Below are 23,863 nucleotides of genomic sequence, written 5' to 3' on the forward strand. Positions count from 1 at the left end.
ATTGCATAAGTAAGTATTAGATAGGGATGAGATTGCTCCACACAGCACCGGTGAGGAGGCGCCCCATGGGGCGCCCCAACCACTAGTGGTAAATAATTTACGTTGGCGCCGTGTCCGCTATGTCCTCCGATGGTCCGTCATGTCCCGCAGCGGACGTATGTAATCTGCATATGCCTGCAGCCTGCTCGTCCGCTAGGCGGCTTCCCTGTTCTCTGAAACCACACGATGAATCAGGAGTTCCCCAGCAAAAAAATGAAGCCGTACGACAGCCCAACCAGCATCCGTTGCACGACCATCGCCTGCTCACGGCGCTGAAGCTTGTTGTCGGTGAAGAAGCCATTGAGTTTGGTCCACACGGTGGCAGCGTCGTCACCTTCCTTGAAGACGGTGAGGAACAGATCGCGCGAGATGGTGGTGAAGAACCATCGGATGAGCGTAGCGTCGATCGAGGTCCACTCGGGGTCAGCCGCCATCATGCGCGAGTCAATGGAGCCATCAACGTGATCCAGCAGGTTCTCCTCGCGGAAGAGAAGGGTGAAGTAGGTTTTCCATGGGTGGTAGGAGGAGGTGGTGGCGTCGAGGGTGACGGGGACGCGGTCGCGGATGTTGATGAGGCGGATGGTGGCGGGATCGGGGCCGGCGAAGGGGTTGGAGTAGGAGGAGGCCGACGACATGGCGTCGGGGGGCGGCGGCGCGAGGGGTAGGGCGCGCGGCGGCTTGGAGGAGGCGGCGGCCAGAGAGACCTGCGGCGACGGCGGCCGAAAGGCGGCGGGGCGGCAGGGAGGCGGCGGCGGGAGGGAGCGCGGCGGCGGCCAAGAGGTGGCGGCGGCGGCTCGAAGAGGTGGCGGCGGCGGCGGCGGCCGAGAGGCGGCGGCGGCTAGGAGAGGCGGAAGCTAGGGTTAGGGATCGGTGCGGTATCTGATACCATGTAGAAGTGATTTGGTGCAACGATGAGTCGTATTGATCGTGCACAATGCACATATATAGGTACAGGGGTGTGACCGGGTCTAGTCTCCACGTGAATACAAAGGGAGAGAGACGCTATAGATGCAACATACAAAACCCAAACCTATACGTATACATATTCGTTCAACAGTCGGCAATCCTACAGTTGTTTCATCTGCGTGGTACTTGTCACACGGCCCGACCGCTTATGTCGCGGCGGCGACGAGCGAGAACCGGACGGCATTTCACGGCCAAGGCAGCGAACAGCGGGGCATGCCGAGTGGGGAGCCACACAGCGACCACGATCAGGCGTTGTGCTGCGAAGAGTATGGCGGCGACGAGAAGGGAGCCTCTCAGCGGCCGACGAGGCGACAACCAGGCGCTGGACGGCGATACACCGATACGTAGTATTGTCTGGTGGCGCACGTACACTTCAATGGTGTCGTTGATTAAGAGCAAGGCGCCCTGCGCTGAGGTGCCAGTGGAGATGAAAGTTTGCACTGAAGGAAGAGACTATGTAATGCTTCGGCAACCTTAAAGCTTCCAATTAATTAGAATTTGAAGGGAGTACGTTTGGAGTCACATGACAATAAATGAATGAAAGTGAATTGTGCGGTGATAGTGTGGGAGAGAAAGAGTTATGTGGTCGTTTGGTTCCTCTGACGGATGAGCTGCGTACGTCATGCATATGAAAGTTGGGCTGGATAGATAGGTGACCACTTACAAAATCGAGTGCGTCTATATTTGATCAAACGGCTCTTGTACTTTTAGGTGACGTGGCATAATGTGAGAGCAGCTTGCAAACATTAAATGCATATAGTGGGGATCAACTTTATAGATATTATAGATTTGGCTAGTGGAGTTTAGGCAAATTTGCACAAAGCCAATTTTATCCTATGTTTTTCAAAACAAAACATTTTATAACTCTTGAGAAAGATTTTTACAAAAGGGGCACAAAGTCGAGATGACTTCCAGGTCACCACCACATACCATGGTTTTCACTGCCAGGTATGTAGCCCTAGGGCCACTCAACTAGGATAAACCTCAGGTCACCACCACATACCATGGATTTCACTGCCATGTATGTAGCCCTGGGAAAATCCAGTCCTGAGATTGTTTCTAAACAAATTTTTAGCCATTCAGAAAAGGTGATGAGATTATTCCATACTTCCTTGTCTAGAGACTCAAATTGTCCATAACCGGGGACAAGGCTAAGATCTTAGTTTTTAACTCTCGAGAGGTTGTGCACTTTCACCTTACGACCCATTCTACCCAGAGAGAAGAATGAGACGAGACCTTTCAGAAGAAGAGATCAACCATACCAGCAAGACCCGTTCCCACCTATAATTCTGCTACCAGCCAATGTCTTGCAACAAGTTGAACCCTCACATCTTACTAAATCAAGACAGGGCCCATAATATCATAAGGCTGCACTGGAAGTACACTAAACACGGAAGACATAGCAATCTCTCTGTTCCTGGGTGGCAAACCACAAGTGTACTCACCCCCTAGGTCACCACCACATAGCATGGTTCACTCCCATGTATGTGGCTCCAGGTACCCACTCAACATAATCCAAAGCCACACCAATTCCACCCAGGTGTTTCATTAAGGTTATTAACTTTAAAATTTTCAAACAACACTTTAACCAACAAATGAAACAAAGCATTGGCATCATTTTTAAATCACCTCTGACAATCCTAGCTAGTTGTGTCTAAGGGGTGGCTACACACTACTAGGATCTAAGCATAGCATATAAACTTAACTTTTGAAAACAAAAATCCTACCATGCATACTAGTTTAAAACACTAATGCATAATATAAAATAGGTAGCATTTGAATGTCACTTGCCTTTTTGGTAGTTGAAGCGCGTTCACTTCTCTTAATCAAAATACGTGCCTCTCCGTACAAACTATAATATAAAATATAGCACACACCATTCAACAACATCAAAATCAAACAAGACGGCAATCAGAAATCGCTCTATGGTACTAAGGTGTGGCATGAGGTTTGGCTTGCAGGATATGGCTGTGAGAGTTTGGATGGAAAGTCACGTGATTAGAAAGTAATAGACCATCCAAGATATAATTGAAGAATCTTTATGCTTTGCGAAAGCATGAAAAGAATTTGAAACAACTCATATGAATTGAATCACATAAGTGACAAATAGTGCAACACAAATACTATTGAATAAGTGTGGCAATAATTACTCAAAATAGTATAAATTACACATAGGCTTGGATGTGGATTTGTGATATATTGAATTACTCAGTTAACTCATTTGTAAATTGAATAGTTCAATATAAACCAATAAGATTAGGTGGACCTAAGATTGAATATTTATAAATAATATTTAGGATGATGGTGGATGTTTGGAATCAAGATATGTGTGACATGAGGTGGAGTGTATCAAACACAAGTATCCAAGGCATACCTAATTGAGACACATTACCATTTACTGAAATAACTCAAATGAATATATGTGAACTAGGCAAAGAGGTTTGATGTAGTAAGGATATTGGTTCAAGGTGTAATATCTAAATGGATTTGGTAGATGAGTATGATCATAAGGTTTACTTTTGTAGAAGGAGACATATTGAAAGAAATCATAGAATTAATTCTATAATGAACATACTCAAATCCACATATTTGAATTTGAATCTTTGCAAGGTGATTCAAATATTTTGGACAGTGGTGCTATTGGATGGAGTACTGTAAAACAAGGCTTATGCAATTGATGTAGTGTAACAACACTTATCAGAGTAGCACAAGGTCACACATAGCATTAGACATGAACTAATGGTATATTGAACTATTCAAAGAACTCATTTGAGAGTTGAATAGTTCGAACTAAGTGGATGGACTGAATGGCATAAGGTTGTATAGGCATGAATGATATCGGGATTTGATTCGCGGAGCCTAATGGATAACAAAGGTTCACCACATGCGATATGGGGTAGAGTATCTCCACCGTACTAAAGCAGGGTAAAAATCTAAGCTAGGACATGTCACACTTTACTCAAATAATTCAATTGTTATTTGAATAATATGAACTAGACAACCAGGGGTAAGCTATGCATTATCTGTGAACATGTTAAAGAATTATAACTGGTCCTGAAAGATGGATATGATCATAAAAATCATTTTGGCTAAAGGAACTATGTTGAAACGAGTTATAGGACTACACTTTTCGCGAAAAATTATTAGAAGAAATTTTCCGGATGAAAAACCTTCCTACACGGAAGTTATAGAGACTTTCATTAGAAGCGTATCACCAAAAGAATCTCTCGGAAAAAGTTTGTAGGATTTATTTTATAGACGATGTTGCGGATCAAAGTGGTACCGCGAAAATAAAGTGTGTGAATCCGACATGCAAAATGTCTACAATGATCTACGTGATTTGCTGATTCCAACGGTATAGAGTTTGTCGTAATCCAACGTATATAACTTAAGATATGAATTTTGCAAAACTAGACAAGCGATTACAATTCTAATGGTGTACGAAAAGTTGTCCGAATAAATTGTTCGGATGGAAAAACATTTTACATGAAAGTTGTAAAGGATCTAATTACAAACTTAATGGAAAAACCACTATTCTAAACGGAGATGTAGATTTATGGAAATAAAATTATGATGTTACATACGGCAATCTACGAAAAAGATCGAAAATAGAATTATTACCATGTGAGGGATATATCGGATCACGGTGTTCTCCAAATAGCGCTGCGGATGTTGCACGGTATGCCGCGAACTGCATCGCGAGCGGCTTAGGGTTTGCTCCGCCGGGTGGGCCTCTTGGGCCGGCGGCGGGAGTGTTGGGCGAGCTGGCTGGGGGTGCACTGGGCCGCGGGGAAGGCTGGGCGTCCGGGTGGGCCGATTTGGCCAGGTGGGCCGCGGCGTGGGCGACGCCGCGCTGGCTGCCGCGCGCGGGCGGTAGGCCGCTCTGTCGGCTGCGCCTCTTGTTTTTTTGAACAAAACTGTAAATGCACTTTTGGAGCTTCAAATAAAATCGGAAAAAAGCAAATAAGGTACCGTTGGATTCGTTATGAAAAATACTTTAATATGAGCTCAAATTTGGGACAAAAATACAAAGTTTATAAACCAAAATTTGACATATATATCTATGTGGCTATATTGCCTTTTTATGGTTCAAACTCTTTTATTAAATAAAAGATTTTATAAGTTTCAAAATCTCTGAACAAAATAGAGTATTGTTGGAAAATATTTTCAAAACCAAGTTTGATGAAAACTCTATTTTTTGCAAATGCCTTTTAATAAACACAAAAGTTTTAATTTCTTGTGAAATTTCAATCAAGTTCAATAAATCAAGCATTAAATTTATTTTTATTTTACATTCCAAAATTTAGAAAATTTCGGGATGTGACATAGAAAATCCAAAACTCGAAGCCATCCTTCGGTACAAGGAACTATCTCATAAATTCCATACTATGGCATATAAAGTGGCCTCCTCTACGGAATGTTGTTTATTGCTAGAAAATGCACTTGATTCCGTTGGTCCAAAGTTGGAGGAAAAACTAAATGCATCGACTAGTTCTATGAAGGAACCAAGTAGACAAAAGGAAAATGCTGACCCAAATGTTCAACCAATGGATGAGTTGCTACGAGCTGCATGGCTGAAGAAAAAAAGTTTAATCAAAAAATTTGAAGAGAAAGAAAACTTGGCTTGTTAAGTTGTGTAAGGGCAAGCGGGGGGAACTAAACCATCCGTTTCAACCAAAAAAAAGAGGAGAAAAGGTATGTTCTAATCTTGACATGAATAAAAAATGTTATCATCTATTAATAAATAAACTAACTAGTTAAACTTTTATTGGCAGCAACAAAAGAATAAAGATGATGTAAAACCTCAAGTAGAAGTGAGGGATGATGGCCAGAAGAAAGAAGCCAATGTGGAGTGAAAACTACAATGCCATCGAGAGTTTTACCCAACTCCTCACAGCTCCTTCTACTTGTGTTGATGATATTCTTTACGGTGGAAATCTATACTAGTGTCTAGATGTTGGTTACATGGTACTTCCGGAGCTAACTATAGTCTTTTAGGTATATATTTTAGGAGCTACCTATAGTATTTTGAGGCCAAGCACAATCGGGGAGGCCTAAATGTATTTTGGGGGGCTAACAATTGTCGTTTCATCAGTACTACTTGTTGCCACCGAATTTGAATGATATGGTACTGCCAAATGAAGTGTTTGTGATGTGAACTCTACAATGCTTTCTTGGTTTTACTTGCAGATGGATTTTCCATTGTTACAGTTGCATGATGCTAATTGTTGGTGAAAATTCGAACTTGCTAGAAAAATTCGAAAAAAATCCAGTAAACCGAGCCTATTGAGTTATGTATTCAAGGCAAATTTCAATGAATTTCGACATATAGTTTGTGAACTGAGAGCATTTCAAGTCTGTCCTAAAATTTGAACTTCCCAGAAAATCTTAAAAAAATTCCAGTAAATCACATCTACTGAATTATGAACTCTGGGAAAATTTCAATGAATTTCGACATATAGTTTGTGATAAACGTAATCTGAAATTTCAAACTGACATGTACTGGCAATTGAAATTGGCTAGTCTGTAGTCATTTTGCTTTTGGTCTCTTCAGATCGTTGGATCTGCAATGGGTGACTGAGATTGAGACTAAGTCTCCCAGTGACTCATGACTAGCACGTCACTGGAGATGCTCTAACAATTGTCGTTTCATCAGTACTACTTGTTGCCACCGAATTTGAATGATACGGTACAACCAAATGAATTGTTTGTGATGTGAACTCTACAATGCTTTTTTTTTTTTGGTTTTATTTGTAGATGGATTTTCCATTGTTACAGTTGCATGATGCTAACTGTTGGTGAAAATTCTAACTTGACAGAAAAATTCTAAAAGTATCCAGTAAACCAATCCTGTTGAGTTATGTATTCTGGGAAAATTTCAATGAATTTTGACGTATAGTTTGTGAACTGAAAGCATTTCAAGCTCAGTCCTAAAATTTGAACTCAAAATACGAACTTCCCAGAATTTTTTTTTTAAAATCCAGTAAATCACATATACTGAGTTATGAATTCTGGGAAAATTTCAATGAATTTCCACATATGGTTTGTGAATAAACGTAATCTGAAGTTTCAGACTGACATGTACTGGCAATTGAAATTGGCAGTCTGTAGTCATTTTTGCCTTTGGTCTCTTCAGATTGTTGGATCTGCAATGGGTGGCTGAGATTGGGACTAAGTCTCCCAGTGACTCATGACTAGCACGTCACTGAAGCTGCTCCAACTCCACCCTCCGGCGAGGAGCGGACTTGCCGGCAGCCAGGTGAGTCCATCTCGCTCCATCTTTCTCTTCCGATGCTGATGGTTTCTTGCCCCCCGCAGCGTCGACGTCCGCCGCCTGTTTGACGGAATGTCTCCGAACAAAGAGGGCAAGGAAGCACCCGAGGCGAGTCCCGTCGACCGCATCGGCGCCCTCCCGGACGATATCCTCCACCATCTCCTCTCCTTCCTCCCGGCGCAGGAGCCGTGCGTACGTGCGTGCTCGCGCGGCGCTGGCGGCACCTCTGGAAGTTCACCACAGGCCTGCGCATCATCAACATCGAGGGCGACGACGGATGCCACGGATCTGTCCAGGAGCTTCGAAAATTCGTGGACCATCTGCTGAACCTGCGTGGGCACACGCAGGGGGGCCTCAACACTTTCGAGATCAACTTCTCCAGCTTCTCCCAAGACGACGTGCCCTATGTGAACCGGTGGACCCGTTTCGCTGTGCTCTGCAGAGTTCGTGCGCTCACCCTTCATCTCCATTATCGTCACCTCCTCTGCTTAGATGGCATGCCTCTCGTCTCTCGGGATCTCAGGACATTGGACCTGCTAGGTGTAAGCCTCCGAGGGACCTTTCTTGATTTCTCTGGCTGTCAAGCGTTGGAGGATCTCAAGATGGACAGTTGCCAGATTGATGTTGACAAGGTATCGTCCCTTTCCCTCAAATGTTTGAGCATCGATGGCTGTCGTTCCGATCTGGATCATCGAGTCCGCGTTTCTGTTACAGGTCTCATCTCTCTTACACTAGGTCGCTTTGAGTGGGGCACTCCTTTCTTTGAAACCATGCCACTGTTAGAAATTGCAAATGTGGAACTTGGGCGTTCTTGCTGCGGTGTCTGTCATCTTCTCTACAAAGCGGATATTTTTGGTGGTGACTGTCCTAGTTGTGTGTCTTGTCTTGCTTAGGAAGATGGAAGCAGCGATACCATGCTTCCTGGGGCTATCTATAATGCTAAGCATCTCGAGTTGATATTTCCATTAGGAATGGTATGGTTTTGCAGCTCTTTCCTGAACACATATTCTTTTTTAGCATCTACTTAATTTTTTCTTGATGTATCTGTACGTACCATTGGACATTCTGTTTGGATCTACTTTGTGCGTCAAACCCATTAGACCAGGCTTGTGCATATGAGTTTGGGATATTGCAAAAAATTAGAAGTTATATTGTGCAAATCCTTGATTTTGATGTCAAGTTATCAAGCATGGAAGATTTAAGAATAATATAGACGTGCTGGTCATGTTACTTTTTACCGCTGTCAGCTTGTTTAGCCAAAACTGGGATATGCCTGACTAAACAAAGAGCAATGGACATATTTTCCGTATTTATGGCCACCAACTGGGGTTTCTAATGAGAATTACTCCATCCTTCTGTTTGTATTTATTCCAGGTGATTTTTGCAAGGGATTTGAAAAGTTGCCCTACATTTAAGAATTTAAAGACTTTATTACTCAGTGACTACTGGTGCGCGGGTCCTGATTATGCTGCACTGACTTGCATTCTCAAACACTCCCCAGTTCCAGAGAAGCTCACTCTTCAGCTTGTTTCCCAGGTATATCATGAATAGATAATTGCTGCGCTGTTGAAGTTTGTATTCATTATTCATCTTGGCTAAATGATTCCGTCTTCCCAGGGACAAGAACATCAAGTGGATATTAAAGAGAGCTATAGTTCAATGGAGAGATCTATTGAAATATCGAAACACCTAAAGTTAGTTTGTGTCAAGTATAATGTGGTGGATGATAGAGTTCTCCAAATTTTGAAGTTCCTGTGCAAATTTAACATACGTAAGTTGACTGGCGGCTTTGAAATTTTCTATACTTTTCTGAAATTTATCTGAATGTGTGGTAAAAAATTAAGTAATTGAGAAAATCTTAATTGTTCAGAAAACCAATGTGTTAAGAGTCCCAATTACTACGTACTTGATAACATGGAATCCTGCACCTTATTTGGTTAAGCGCAGAAATGAAAACATCACTATAATCCATTTTGTATAGGAGTTTAAATTTAATTGGTGAACAAATCATCTAGGCTTGTTGATTACTTCTTGTCGAAAACGAAATGTGTGTAAATGATGGGGATTCTTGCTTAGCCCGCAGTGACAATGCTGATCTCCACCTGGGTTTATTACTTTATTTACACCCTATATGTGAATTGCTTTTTTTCTCACTAGACAAATTAGGGATATTTTTTGAGAGAAAAAAACATTGGTGGATATCATGCTATAACAATTAGACTTGCAAAGTTTGCTGGAAAAGAATATGATCCTGTTTTTCTTTGGTATAGTTGAATAGCATACTATTTAGTATCCAAGCTGCATTAAATGTATTTTTTTTTGTACATGACTCAGACGGTCATATTTTTGCACCACATGCTGCAGGCGTAAATATTAGAATGTGATGCATTTTAACGCTCATATAATAAAACAACTCAATTTTTAAATACATTTTAAATATAGGTGTGAATGCAATAGAAGTAGATTTCTTTACATGAATGTCTTCATTTAATAGTTCTAAGTGGTAACACAACTTTTTGACTTTTCATGGGTTGGTGTTAGTCACTTACATGTCTCAGAGGCTCATTAGATATGGGCAGTTCATTCCTCTTTTTTAGTATATCCGAGGTCGGCCAGGCCAGAAACACGCCTGAAATGAATGAATGAATTTTTTTTAGCGAATAAATGAATGGCGCAATTGTCCATCATATATATCTTCTTCACACTTGGATTACTGGTGAATAATTGCTGACATTTGTTCATTATCAATTCAGTCATGCCCATTTATTTGTCATTTTATATACATGTAGCTTCATAAGTAGGTTCTCTGGCATCCCCCTCCTAAAGTTGTCTTTTATTTCCTTTTCATCTATTGGTATGGGGAGACTTGAACATAACACTTATCAGTGTTTGATATCATTCCTTATTTTACTTGCTTTGCTGTGAATATGATACATCCTGTTGTCACAGGTTTAGAGCGTTGTGCTCATGTATCCTGCACTATTTGATCTCTTTTTATTCCTGTGGGAACATTTGATTTCTTTTCTTTATGTTAGCTCCCTTTACCCTCTAGTTGGCCTCCACCCGCACAATAACCTTTCGTCGCCTGTTTTGATATAGAATTTCTGCACTGTTGCCACCAAGCAGTTTATATGTGTTGCGTTCGTCAGATTAAGCTAGAAACTATGAGGTGTCATATCTAGCCTAGGAAACTACAGTTTTGGGTCACTTTCGCTTAATTGTCAACTGAGAACTGTTGTTAAACAATGATCACGCTACTCTTAGCGTGATTTTTTGTTTTTGCAGGATTCAGTTTTGAGCAAGGGTGGGAGAATCCAACTTGATGACGGTGGATGTGCCATCTCTCAGCTACATTTTTTTTCTTCAAGAATACATCTCTCAACTACCTGAAACTGGCTATATTATGATGTATTGATGTGAAGATGTTGTCATATTTTAACCATGGACATCTTATGTGAGATTCAGCAAGACCGATGGGCATTGAGTACAGGCTTTGAGCCTTAGATCATCCAGTTAGGCCAATTTTATAATATCATGTCTATTGAACTATTCACGCATTCTGCTTAATGTGCTTCAGCGCAGAACTTGTAACGTGAATTGTTCTGTGGGATCTGGTTATAATCCTTTTTTGTTCTGAGGTTCCATGATTGGGTCATTCCAGTGAATGGAATACTGAGAATTAAAGCAACATTCATACAGTCAGCATGAAACACGAAGAACAACGAAATACTGAGCAATTAAAGCAACATTCAGATAGTCAGCATGAAGCACAAAGAACATGTAAAAAACCAAGCATTGGCTTTAAGGATGAAAACAAAGTGAAAATCGGACGGAACTGAGTGGTGTCACGTTTATTTTCATTTTTTCTGTTTTCATATTCTTTTACCGGAGCAGTCATGTTTATTTTATTTATTTTTTTGATTTCATATTCTTTTACCGAAGCAGAAACGAATGTAGAAACCCAGAAACAAAAAATAGAAGAAGGTATTGTTGAAAACATATACTGACCCAATATAGTGAGCGATGAAGATGTTTGCCGGAACTTAAAAAACCCTTAAATCATGGGAAAAAATTCTCAAAACTTTCAAGGATTTTTTTCCCTAATTCTAGCATAGTGCTCAGTTTACAAGGAAATAAGGGAAATGTCAAACCGTGAAAGCTTCATTAAATGCATGAAAGGATAACATGATCATGGATTTTGGGAAAAGACACTTTAAAAGTTTAAGGTCATGTAATGGATCTGTTAGATTGGGCCATACGCCTAAAACAAAAATTCCATATAAGCCAATAATGGAAAACCAGTTTCCCCTTCCTTTCCCCCAAAAATGTTGTTCGGTTTTTGTTTTTGTTTTCATTTTCACCAAAAAGGTTCCGTTTCTATTTTGCACAATTCTATTTTCGTATCTTCACTCCGTTTTCGTTTTTTTGTGGAAAAGTCAGAAACTTCGCTCTCCATTTTCATCTTTAGTTGGGTCGATAGTTTGGAGGGTGGTTGTATCCACCAAAATTAAACTTCAGATTTAAGATCATGTGTCTTTCATAAAAGCAGGATATTATTTCAATGGGAGGTGAACAATCTATAGATAGAACACTCTGATCACGGAATTTTGTCAAAAAGCTAGCAACTTTAGAGAAATTGTGGAGGTTTTTCAACATTTTTTTTCTTCGGAAATGACTAAAAGGTGATTTTGTAAGAATGGAACTCATGATTCCAAGTGAATTAGCATAAGCCCCTTTCAACAAACAAAATTTGCAAAAGAATGACCTTGCAATTCTAGGGAAACTATCGAGAGGTCCCTTTTCAAACAAAACATGATTTTGCAAAATAGACCTTGTTGTTTCACGGGAATTTCTAAGAGGTCCCTTTAAACATGAAATTTTTTGACCATCGTATACGATGTAAGGCAATGTTGAATAGGTTTTCCGAAATTTGAATTTTTTATTTTGAAGCTTGAACGGAATATTCATGAAACTTTGTACGAAATATGCAATTATGACGTTTCTTATGGATGCCACTGCGGTGGTTTTTGTAGATGTTAGAAACCTCTATTAAACCTTTGTGAGATCTTAGTTCAACTTTGATTAATTCAACCATGACGAAGAAGAGATGCAAAATAAATATTTGAAACCCCATGTTAAATATTTTTGAAACAAAATTGAAATTATGAAATGGTAGGAGTACATTGGCTCACAACAAAATAAGGAAACCGCAGCGGAAGAACGCAACCACAACCCAACTTATGTTAAAATTCCTGAATTGTTTCTATCCAAGGGTCCAAAAATCATGGGATCAGTTCCGCAGAATACGTTCTCTCGAGTCACAATCCCAATACCGCATTCCTCCGACGCGTGACGCATCGGCACCGGCGGCCAAGGGGACACCAGGGCCCACAACCAGTGCTCGTGTGCTGTGAAGAAAAAGCGGCGAGCTTCTGCCAAACTGTATTGTAACCCATTACGTCCCACAAGTACGACATTATAACCTATATAAAAGCTAAACCACTTTGCTGGAACCATAACGTTTTGGGTACTGTTTCCTCACCTTTTTGTCCAATCAAATGTGGCCACGTCCCCTTTCTTCCACTGTAGACGCGCACAGGTCCTGTAAATGGGACGTAAATGCAGCCCTGCTAATTTTGCTCCTTCCTTTATTTCCGTGAGTAAAATTAGGGGTTACCGGGAGGCTTCCGGTTGCTCCATGCAGCTACATCCGGTAATTCTGATTTCCTATTTTTTTTTTTCTTTTATGTACCCCTGATATCCGGTCTCCCCCGGTTCAAAGCGGTAAAGCGGTGCCGTGTAGGCCCTCTTCCTCCCCAATCCAGTCGCAAGCCACTACCTCTTCCTCCCAATCCCCATCGGCCAGGCCAAAAAAATCTCCATGGCTGCTGCTCACATGCTCCGCCCAGGGGCCAGCGCCGTCCTATTCCTTCCTGGCCGACGCGTGTACCGAAGGATCCAGCAGATACCGCCCCAGACGCCGGTGGCTTGCCGGATGAAGATCCTCACAACCTCGACGCCTATGATCTGGGGGCGAAACCCCACTGGTGAGACCCTGGCCGCCACATCTGCTCCCCTCCCTCCACCTCCTCTTCAGCGCCCTCCTCCGCCTCCTTATCCTCCCAAAGCTGCTTGGGGCGATGCGGAGGCGGGGCAGTGGGGGAGACGTTGGGGATGGAGTCAGTGCCGCAAGGGATGGGCCGGTAAACATCTCCTCCCTGGCCACCGCTCACCTCTCCAACCCTTCCTACAACCTTCAGTCTTCATCCCCTCCGCGGCCACAAAGAGATCTGCTGCTGCCTCCTTCACGATGGCCTTGCCTTGCTCAATCATGCAGACCTCGCCCCGCCACTGCTTTTTCAGTAGGCCCCTGCCCTGCTCTCGCGCTGATGTAGCGACAGTGGAAGTGTGACCATATAGTTGCTGCTAAAAGTCATAGGGCTGATGTGCTCAGCAAATCATCTACGTCTGTTTCCCATACAACATCCATGATCCATATTGTTTGGTTACTTACCAGTTTGTGATGTTGATGCAAGTGATTGTGGTGAAGTGGAGCTGTTTGCCTTGTTTACTAACATGGGAAGGAGATTATTGGCAGGCCACTATCTTCTGTGTTTTGTCCGTCATTTTTGTGCATTAGTCCTAATAGACAGATTGCTGCTCCTCTTTTCTTAGATAGACAAACTGCAGCTCCTTTCTTGGGAGGGAACCTGCAAAAAATAGACTTATAAGCATTTGGTGCTCTGGCTACAAATGTTATAGCTAAACATGTCAGAATGAGTATCAGGATGCGAAGACTGCATCGCAGGTATTTTCCCTTGCAAATCTTAATAACAAATCTCTGAATAGACATTCTTCTGGTCAAATTGTATATTATACAATGAACGCATCGATCATGATGGTTAAACAAAGCATCATGTAATTTTTCCAGATAACTGATCATGTTGTTGTGCACGTGTTTCACTACAGTTGTGGTTTCCAGATTGGATCATGCCCCCGACCAGCGAACAGTCCTTTTTACAAACCTGAACCCTATTAGACTGAGCACTGCTTACCAGAGACAAAAGTTGAGTTATCAGAATACATGTACATAATAAATTTAGAGTATTTTAGTTGCATTGGAGTTTCTTAAATTTCACTTCTGGACATGATATTTTGGACTATTAGTTACTCAAAATGCATACTTCTGATGCATCTTTTCTTCTTCTGTTCATATTAATTTGATGTCCCAATGCTAAACTATGTGCAGGCAGACGAAGGAGGTCTGCCTCTGCCAGAGAAGTAACTTGCGCCTGCCACTCTCTACTCCTCCACCTCGCCTTTGCCTTCATTATGCTCCCTATTTATTTCTGGGTGCGCATTCCTGATCATATGCACTGTGTATTGGTGCCATCCACCTGTTTGTTTTTATGTTACACAGCTTCAGATATGAAGCATATTTATTTGTATGTTCCTATGTACTTTAGTTTTAGCTGTTGCCGTGAGTAGACTCATGCTAGGTACTGGAAAGTCATGGTTTGAGGCATTCTTTTTTACTATCAATAAAAATTGGTGTAGTGGATATAAACAATGATTCACTTGGCTAGCTAATAGAGCTCTCACATTTTCTACATCTTACTAATGTAGGTGCTCCTCCTAAACTTCGGAGATGAATTGCAGCCCGTGGCCTCTTCTACTGCACACCCAAGGGTGACAAGCTCCACTGACTAGCATCTTAGATGCCCCTCGGCCACATCGCCATGTGAGGTGAGCAAGCACTCCGTCCCCATCTTATTACTCTTCTTAGACAAAACTTCTAAAGCATGGATTAGAGCCTAAAGGGTTCACAAATCTGTTGTAAAAAAATATTGTAGTATTGCACCATTCACACGCAAAGAACTGGTGAGGTATCAGTATAAGTTATAGTACCGCCTTTTTTACATGAAATTTTTGTTTCGAACTTTGTAAGGATTTAAGAGGAAAAAAATTCAGCAGGACCAGTTTACATATTTCAAATGATGGTCTACCTTACCATTCCGATAGAAATTAAACTCATTTCGAATTGCTAAGATAATAAATTCTATTTTTGGGATCGACTGCTAGCTGGCTGATTTACTGAAGAAAAATTTACTGGAAGTGGGACATTTTTCCTCGCTGTTATAACTCATGTCATGTTTTATATTGTTCACTAAGCTTCAACCGAATAGATCTAGAAGGGGAGCTGGCCATGGAATTCGGAAGGACAAAGACTCAAGAACAGGTAGATAATGGTACTCCAATACGATTTGTTGTAGCTCCATACAAGAAAGCTTTAAAAAAGATCCTGTTACAGTTCATCTAAATTCTGTTACTTCAACGGATGGTCAAATGCAGATTTAAATGTGTTATTTGTGTTCTGTTTGCCTCTCTGATGAAAGAATAGTTCATTAATTATGCATACAATGTTTGTGTTCAGCTATCTACTTATCTTACATATAGTTCAGCAGGGTGTGCCCACATACCCTGTCAAATATTCTTCAACCGCACATAAGTTACATGGTACAAGAATAAGAAGTAATTTTCTTAATGAAGTTATTGAGATGAAGCTTCATATAAAAAAAGTGACCCAACTCATTGCCCTTTGCAAAGTATGTTACTTTGCCTCTGCATGCTTGGTCAATTTGGTAGAACAGTTATGTTCACCAATGGGATTATTGGTCTGCCTACTTCATGCTATATATCTGCAACTTTTTTGGTTTTCAAAAGGAAAATTACATATGCTTTTCATGTGCATAGTTAATCGGTAAGATCTAAGATGGACCTGCTCTGATTATGTAGTTCAGGGACTAAAGCTCTACTAACTACAAGCTCTGTTTATGTAGTTCAGGGACTAAAGCTTTGCTAACTACAAGTTGTAGATTTTGTTGCAGCTGAAGCTATGTATCAGTGCATAAAGTGTGCTCAGTTATGTTTTTTCCCTGCAGTTGTTATTAATTCTTAAAAAAGGCTGTTTATTTGAGCAGGGTAGATGCCAACATTTCTATCTCAATATGTCTCTGTCTATCTCAATATGTTTGTCTGCTTTTCGATCAAGGTGAACGAAGATGGAATGGGTAATACACCACACACGCACACTGAACTGATATTATTGTATCATTGTTGCCATGTATAATTAGTGTCTGCCAGTTTACCAGTAATAGAGAATGATTTGTGTTTGTTACAGTGAGGTCTTCCAACTTAAGCAAAAAAGGATGTACAATAACATCGACTATTGCTTCATATTCTGAAGTGATGTGCATATCCTACAAAGATTTGTACGCCTATTAGCACTGTTCATTTTGCAAGTAGTTCCTCATCTAAGCTGCAAGTTCATTTACGAACCATCTTCCTTCCAGATTGAGCACGATGATGCTTTGTTTTTTGAATCATATACTAATATGTATGAAATCAGAGGATCAAACTCCTGGCATTGGAACTCGAGTTGCTTCTAATTGTGTACCAAGATATACTGATGAGCTCCACATAAAGTACTGGCATTGAGCGAACTTCAGTGCTGACATTTTCGAGTTCCAAGGATCAAATTGCAGTTGTCATTGGCATTTGAACATCATTTTAGAGTTGCTCCTAATCAAGTATTGAGATATACTAATGAGATCCACATGAAGTATTGACACTGAGCAAACCTGAAGATTTAGAAGGCCATAGTTTCCTTTGTACCGCTGTATTGTTATTTCTTAGATTGTTCATTATGTACAAATTTACTGCCTTACTCTATTTAATAATGTCAGAATGACGAACTTGTGGAGTCAGAGCAAATGGCAGCCGGTTATGTAAGCGAAGAGTTGTGGTCTTGGTCTTACAACATCTCAGAGAAGTTGATCTAAAGCCTAGAACCAGTATGAAGATTGTTGATAAAGAAGTATGAGGCATCTTAGGAATTCACAACAAGGGATTACCGAAGTGTTGAAACCATAAATGACAGGTGTGGACCTTAGATGACATGAGTATGTAATATGTTGTCGTTTCAAAACCAGAAGTTATGAGATGAGTAGTATACAGAATACTAAACCAGAGGTTTCTTGATGTTCTGGTATAGTGCTATAATAGAAATCTTATTATTTTCTTATAGCTCCTACCACTACTCTACTTGCAGTCTTAGAGATCAAGCAGTACGTTAACCAATTATGTGATGTAGCTCTTGCCAGCGTTGATATCATCCTAAGAGCACATAGGTATGGACATTCACATTTGTAATTAGAGATGAACCATGGATAAAGAATTGGTAGGAGGGACTTACATACCCAATGCAATCCAGAAAGAATCAACGTTAGTTCCTTCAACATCAGATATAAATTTTCCAAGTGATTATATGGAAATCTCAAGGATACCTGAACCTACCATATGAACTACTAGGAACAAATACATTACCATCAAGAATTTGTGGTTTGACCAATTTGTTGTCAAGTAGCAAATCTGCTGCCGAGCAAAGTGGACTGTGAGGGAATGGATTAGCATGGTTATAATATTTCTGGTTACCTACCAAAAACTGTCAGGTTAAAACAGTAACACAGTACTGCGGGGTTTAGGTGGTGGTCAAAGGTGCTACAGCCTACAGTTCAACATAACAAATTGTGCATAACTAAACTAATCAATCATATTAATGCCATGATTTTACTCGCTTTGGAGTTGTTGCTGGAATTACATAATAGAAACCTCAACTTCCTCCAAGTAAGGGTTCTTGGTAAGTTAAACAATAGAATAGCGACTTGCAAGACTGTTCAACGGAATTGTGCATTTTTATTAGTTGGGATCTCATAGTATGAATATCACTTATCTTCTATTGTTTTAGTTTAAGATATCTAATTATCCTAGAGCGATGTCGGACTACTACAACTCACAAACTAAAACTCCAAAGTAGATTTTAACCTCTGAACTTTTTACGTAACTGACAACTACAGAGGGGCATTCCTAGGAGAGATAATCTAAAGTAATGTTGGCCTCACCACTAGCTGAAAAATTTAGTGTCCAGCCTACAGGTTAAAGTAAACTACGATTGTACAAAATGCTTACAGCCCATATATAAGAATAGTCTGCATAGAGTTTCCAGTTAAATTATTCTTCAAAGTTTATTCTTTATTGTTTTCACCTATTACATTTTTTTATTACATGACAAACATAGGAATTTTGTAGTTAGTCGATCTAAATATGTACATTTCTCGCGGCGCATTCTTATGGTGATGCTTACAAGTAATAATACAGATATAGAAGACACTATTCCAAACAAATTTGAAGCAACATTTTGCTAGATAAACGCACAAATAATTCAGTCACAGAATACACTGCTATGCTAACAATGCGAAAATTCAGCAAATTTCCTCTACGAAAAAGAACACATTAACAAACTTGCAGTAGGAAAGCTAATAGCAGCAAGCCAGCAACTTATAATCAAGTAACAGAAGCGTACCAGACCATTAATCCCTTCACGGCGGACAACGGCAAGGACCAGCAATCGTTGCCTGCGCCGAAGTTGACGGCCGCTGCCTCTGTCCAGACGCAGCTTCCGCCAAAGAAAAGGATCCTCGCCTCGCTCAGCTTGCCCTGTGTGCTCCGCTGCCTCGGCTCCCGGGACGCCGCGTACAGAAAGCAGTACCAACTGCTCCTCCAGTTCGTGCCGACGGCTCACCCGTCGACGAATCCAAGAGAAACGGAGGTAGCCTCAGGGAGCACGCTGTTCCAGATCTCCGCCTTCTTCTGCCAACCCAAAGACAACTCTACCTCTCTCTCATACAGATCTTATTGCAAGAATTCATCCTCCCAGGAAGAGGAAAGGGAAAGATGACAGAAGCTCTATCCACTCACTTATATTTTTCGTGAGAGAACACGAAAGCCACTCACTGACTCACTGAGTGCTCTCCGTCCACTTCGTGATTTCCAACAACATCGGCCCAGCAATGCTATGTTACAGTTTAAACGGGCCTAAAAAATGGCCCTATTTGTGTCCTTCAAAAAAATAAATTTTACATGCTGTTTCAGCTATAAATTTTACATATTTCTTCTGCAGTTTCCGAAAAGAAATATAAAACTTCAAACGTGGTAGTATTAGACTTCTAAAGAATAATCTTATACTTATTTAGCACCTCTGTCTACATATTGAAATTGTGCTCTCTTTCAAGCTTCCAAATCTCTCTAAAATGGTACAGTACTCCTTTTCAAGTTTCTGAATCTCTCTAAAATGCACAATAAAAACACCATAAGTGAACAAAAAATCTTATACAGCACGGGCACGGCGTGCGCCGCGCCGCAAACTTCCTAGTCTTCAGTGTAAAAGCGGCGAGCTTCTGCCAAACTGTCTGCCAAACTGGAATCTTTTGCCTCGCGCAAGTACGCATCTTCACTGTAGTGTCATGTGCAGAGCCCCAGTTCAAGAAAACAACAACCAATCAAAGAGGAGCACCCACATTTCTTAGAGCATCCCCACTCGTTGGCGCTCCCCACGCCCAAATCCGGCGAATTTTTCGTCCGGATTGGAGGAAGATTTGGCGTGGGGGGCAGTAGTTTCCCAGTCGTGTGCTCCCCAAGCGGCGTTTCTCGGGGAAAAAGAGGATGGCTCGGGGAATCCGGACGAAAGAGGAGACACGTGGGCGTGGGCGGTTGGTTTAGCTTCGTCCGGAGTCCCCGAGCGCGCCCCGGGGGGCCGGGGATGGCGTGGGCTCGCCGGATGGATGAAGGGTCAAATCCGGACGAAAACGAGGAACCGGGGGCGCGACTGGGCCGAATTTCGCCGTCCGGATGGAAAAAACGTCGCTCGGGGGCCTCGTCGGGGGGACGAGTGGAGATGCTCTTAGGGTTAGTTCCAGAGCAAGATCGAGCACCAAATCGCAAGAATGGACACCAGATGGCTGGGAAATCAGGGGCAGAGAAGGTTGGCTGCCCTGTGCTGATAGGGAGGAGCTCAGGTGGAAGAACAAGGGGGAGGGGAGGAGCTCTCTGTTCGGAAGATAGTGAGCAAGGGTGGGGTGGTATTCTTCCTTCCACCTCACCGCTGCCGCCGACCACAGCCTACGCGCCAGAGCTGAGGCAGGGGGAGGTGAGCTACTAAAATCTCGGGTTTTATCGTTCCATCTTCGGTCGTGCCGCCGCCCCTAATTTGTTACCCTCGTATCTCCTCGCAGCTTCACGCGCACACCACTAGTTCGACGGAATGCCTAACACAAGCAAGGCCAACAAAGCATCAAACTCCAGCAAGGAGGACCGGATCAGCGCACTGCCGGACGATGTGATCCACCATGTACTTGGCTTCCTGCAGGCGGCCGAGGCGGTGCACACCAGCGTGCTCGCCCGGCGCTGGCGCTATCTTTGGAAATCCATGCGCTGTCTTCGTGTCAACTCCATTGGGAGGTGGGAGGAGGGCAACGGCGCTTCCCTTAGCAACTTTATGAACTGCTTGCTGCTCCTCCGTGACCCCGGCTCGACTCTAGATGAGGTCGAGATCAAGTATGATAATTTGGAAGACGAAACAAAATGGATCAGCATTTGGATCCGTCATGCTTTGTCGTGCCAAGCTCAGGTGCTCACTGTCAAGCCCGATTCTCACATGTATATCTGTTTGGATGGGCCTCCTCTGGTCTCCCGGCAATTGAGAAGATTGGAGTTTTCAAATGTGAATCTGAAACACAACTTCCTGGATTTTTCAAGCTGTACAGCGTTGGAGGATCTAAAGATAGAAGGCAGTGCCTTAGAGACTAGTAGGATCTTGTCCCCGTCTTTAAAGCATATGAGCATCAAACAATGTGCTTTCAGGCATGATGGCAGGATCCGTATTTCTGTCCCAAATCTCGTGTCGCTGCAACTCATATCATTGGTAGGTAGAACACCATTGCTTGAAAGCATGCTATCATTAGAAACCGCAGTTGTCATTCCCCGCAACTACTCGGATGACCTCTGTCGTGAAGGTGTTGCTGGGGAGTGTTGTGGTACTTGTGCAGATTGTTGTGGTAATGATGACCACAATGGTGGCTGCGTACTTCTTGGAGGTCTGTCTTGTGCCACAAATTTGGAGTTGATAGCTTATTTGGGAATGGTAAACTTACACATTCTTCCATCTTAACTTCTTAATCCAAAATTGTTCTGATATCTATAATTGTCTCTATCAGGATCTGTATCCACCTTTGCATATCAGTTAACAAACAAAAAAAAAGTGTAGCCCACACATATTTCCATCAGACGAGCTTCTGCACTTATTAGAGATTCTTGATAGATATGTTTATGCTACTGCACTTTGAGGTCTGAAACAATTCTAGTTGAGAAATTCATGTGATATTGGGAATAGCCATTAAGAACGCATGACCATGATGTGGATTTCGAAATGAATGATATGTCAACATTTCCTTGTAAATGTGGACGAACTAGCTAAATATGACATATTGACAGTGCTTACATACTTTCTCTACATATGGGTTTTAAATGTTCGTCCAAAGGTCCAATTCACTACAGTACCATTGCATTGTGGACTTCAATACTGGACCGTTAACTGTTACTGTTTTGCACTTTGTTCAGCTTATTTTCAGAAGGGATTTGCGATGGTGCCCTACATTTAGTAAATTGAAGACTTTGTTGCTGAATAAATGGTGTGTTCAAATCAACCTTCATGCGCTAGTTTGTATGCTTGAACATTCGCCGGTTCTTGAGAATCTAATTCTTCAACTGCGCAAGGTATATGCTTTCTAAGTGGACTGTTGCACAGTTGCTGTAGTGTTAAGTTTCATGCATGATTGGTGTATATTGTTGACATACTTTTGCCTGCTACAGCAAGAAGAAACTGCTCTTGCATTGGAAGTGGAAGGAAATAATAGTTTGATGCACAAACCAGCTGCTATATCAGGATGCCTGAAGATTATTAAAGTCAAATTTGATGAGATTGATGACAGAGTTTGCAAAGTTTTGAAGTTCTTGAGTATACTTGGCACAGAAATTATAATCCAAAGGACTACCGATTGTTGGAGATACTGTAAGTTAACTTATGAATCTTCCTGGTATTAGTAGGAGTACAATTTAGTTGCATATAAAGCCTTCATATAATGGGGGTAAAGCATGGTCAAATCTCAATCTCTTATGTTGCATAGTATTATCCAGTCAGGTGTGTCAACTAATTCTCCATGCAAGTCAATATATGTGTCTAACTGATTGCTTCTTTGAAGCATCAAATTTCGATGGATGAGCAAACATGGCTGGCTTCAATGTTGCTATCAGCTATGAGACAGTTAATTGTTGTCTTACTAAAGAAGACCAATTGTAAAATAATTGATTAAACTTCATGGAGTAACAAACTTCTAAGTGAACGCTACAGTTTGGTTTGTGCTTCCTTTTCAAGCAATTAAACAAACATGTTCTTTGTATTCCTACCGTACAGGATCCAGTTTCAAGAGGCAAGGGGAACTTTGGTGTGCTGATGCATGTACCATCAGGTGCCCATTCAGTTTCAAGAGGTGGCGAGGAACTTGTGCTGTTGATGAATTTACCAACCTGTGACCAACTTCAGGAATGCAAGGCTGAAGCTTGTTGATGTCTCTCTTCTGTGGGAATCTTATAATTTGAAACTCAAACCTATTCAGCTGTGTGGACTGATTACTATGCTTAGTGTAATTTTATTAATCCTAAATTTGAAGAGAAAAATATCATCTTAGTTTGGGCTGTTGAGGGAGGTACCATCCCGTGACAATTTAGAAATCGAAAGGCTCCAGCTAACTGTCTGTTTTATCTGTGCGTACCTTATAGTTTACAACGACAAATGTATTCATCTGTCTGGACTGATTACTCTACTTCTGTTGTTTTGAAAATCAAAAAATTGATGATGAAAAAGATAAAACTGTGGTTCCAAAAAGGGAAAAAATTGATTTAATCCTCGGATTTGTTTTCTTTTGTGTAGATCACATCTGAGCATATATGAATACAAAAATTTGTAAGCACACGCTAGAAATATTTATATACCACCTCCATCAACGCTTAGGATTTTCTTTTTGAAAAGTCAAACCAATTATAATTTAATCAAGCTTTTGAAAGAATCAATCAACAAATATGATATTTGTAGATACCATATACAACTATATTTCATTATCTATCTAATGATATTGAATTTGTATTTTGCATATTAATGATTTTTGGTAAAAGTTTACAATTCACATGGTTTGATTTTCTAAAAATAATATAAACCTTAAGCTTCGGGATAGAGATAGTACTTGTGTATTTTATTATAAGTTTGAAAAGCAAGACTTTCGCATTTTTATATAAATAAAAAAACCCATCTCAGCTCAGGGAGCTGAAGGGACTCTTCGTCCTCCAGGGTTAGAGCATGTCTAGTAGAGCCCCTAAACCCCTAAATCTGTAAAAATAACCGCTTTTTTACAGTTTTTGACGAAAAAATCGCAAAGACTAGAGCCCCTAAAACTGTAAAACTGTAAAAAATTTCCCATGTCGGACCTGGGAATCCCTTCTTGGCCTGTAGAAACGAGGGTTGGGCAATCCAACCCGTCCCCGACCTGTAGTCATCTCGGACACGCGCGGGAGGGAACATTCAGCTCGTTCCCCTCTTCCTCCCTCTTCCTCCCCCGATCCCGCCGCCGCCGCCCT

At 41.5% G+C, this 23,863-nt stretch overlaps 2 protein-coding genes, 1 long non-coding RNA gene and 1 pseudogene across 7 annotated transcripts; 3 read left to right on the top strand and 1 right to left on the bottom strand.

The window, feature by feature from the left end:
• Positions 1 to 230: 230 nt before the first annotated feature.
• LOC139839156 (uncharacterized) lies at positions 231 to 674 on the bottom strand. The gene has a single exon (XM_071829200.1). The coding sequence runs from the start codon at positions 672 to 674 to the stop codon at positions 231 to 233; it is 444 nt and encodes a 147-aa protein (XP_071685301.1).
• Positions 675 to 6,490: 5,816 nt separating this feature from the next.
• Positions 6,491 to 12,610, top strand: LOC127347277 (F-box protein At5g03100-like; annotated as a pseudogene).
• A 157-nt stretch (positions 12,611 to 12,767) lies between these two features.
• LOC127294138 (uncharacterized) lies at positions 12,768 to 16,457 on the top strand. 4 transcript variants are annotated; one of them, XR_007846399.2, is made up of 4 exons: positions 12,768 to 14,087; positions 14,529 to 14,632; positions 14,906 to 15,025; positions 15,452 to 16,457. It is a non-coding gene; the product is annotated as an uncharacterized lncRNA (long non-coding RNA). The 4 variants fall into 4 exon arrangements; XR_007846397.2 differs by having other exon boundaries at positions 12,768 to 14,632; XR_007846398.1 differs by lacking the exons at positions 12,768 to 14,087; positions 14,529 to 14,632 and having other exon boundaries at positions 14,639 to 15,025; positions 15,452 to 15,518; positions 16,261 to 16,457.
• A 3,625-nt stretch (positions 16,458 to 20,082) lies between these two features.
• On the top strand, positions 20,083 to 22,993 carry LOC127294136 (F-box protein At5g03100). 2 transcript variants are annotated; one of them, XM_051323894.2, is made up of 5 exons: positions 20,083 to 20,324; positions 20,410 to 21,317; positions 21,794 to 21,949; positions 22,046 to 22,244; positions 22,647 to 22,993. In XM_051323894.2, coding segments are annotated over exons 2-5 (1,236 nt in total). In that variant the 5' UTR covers positions 20,083 to 20,324; positions 20,410 to 20,438; the 3' UTR covers positions 22,649 to 22,993. The 2 variants fall into 2 exon arrangements, with proteins under 2 accessions (XP_051179854.1, XP_051179855.1); XM_051323895.2 differs by having other exon boundaries at positions 20,410 to 20,804.
• Positions 22,994 to 23,863: the final 870 nt, after the last annotated feature.

The sequence above is a fragment of the Lolium perenne genome, chromosome 4, assembly GCF_019359855.2.
Source record: "Lolium perenne isolate Kyuss_39 chromosome 4, Kyuss_2.0, whole genome shotgun sequence".
Lineage (NCBI taxonomy): Eukaryota > Viridiplantae > Streptophyta > Magnoliopsida > Poales > Poaceae > Lolium > Lolium perenne.

Coding starts and splice junctions, on each gene's coding strand:
- LOC139839156 (XM_071829200.1), bottom strand. CDS start 674: ATGTCGTCGGCCTCCTCCTACTCCAACCCCTTCGCCGGCCCCGATCCC.
- LOC127294136 (XM_051323894.2), top strand. CDS start 20,439: ATGCCTAACACAAGCAAGGCCAACAAAGCATCAAACTCCAGCAAGGAG. Junction 21,318..21,793: donor TGATAGCTTATTTGGGAATG/GTAAACTTACAC, acceptor CACTTTGTTCAG/CTTATTTTCAGAAGGGATTT. Junction 21,950..22,045: donor TAATTCTTCAACTGCGCAAG/GTATATGCTTTC, acceptor TGCCTGCTACAG/CAAGAAGAAACTGCTCTTGC.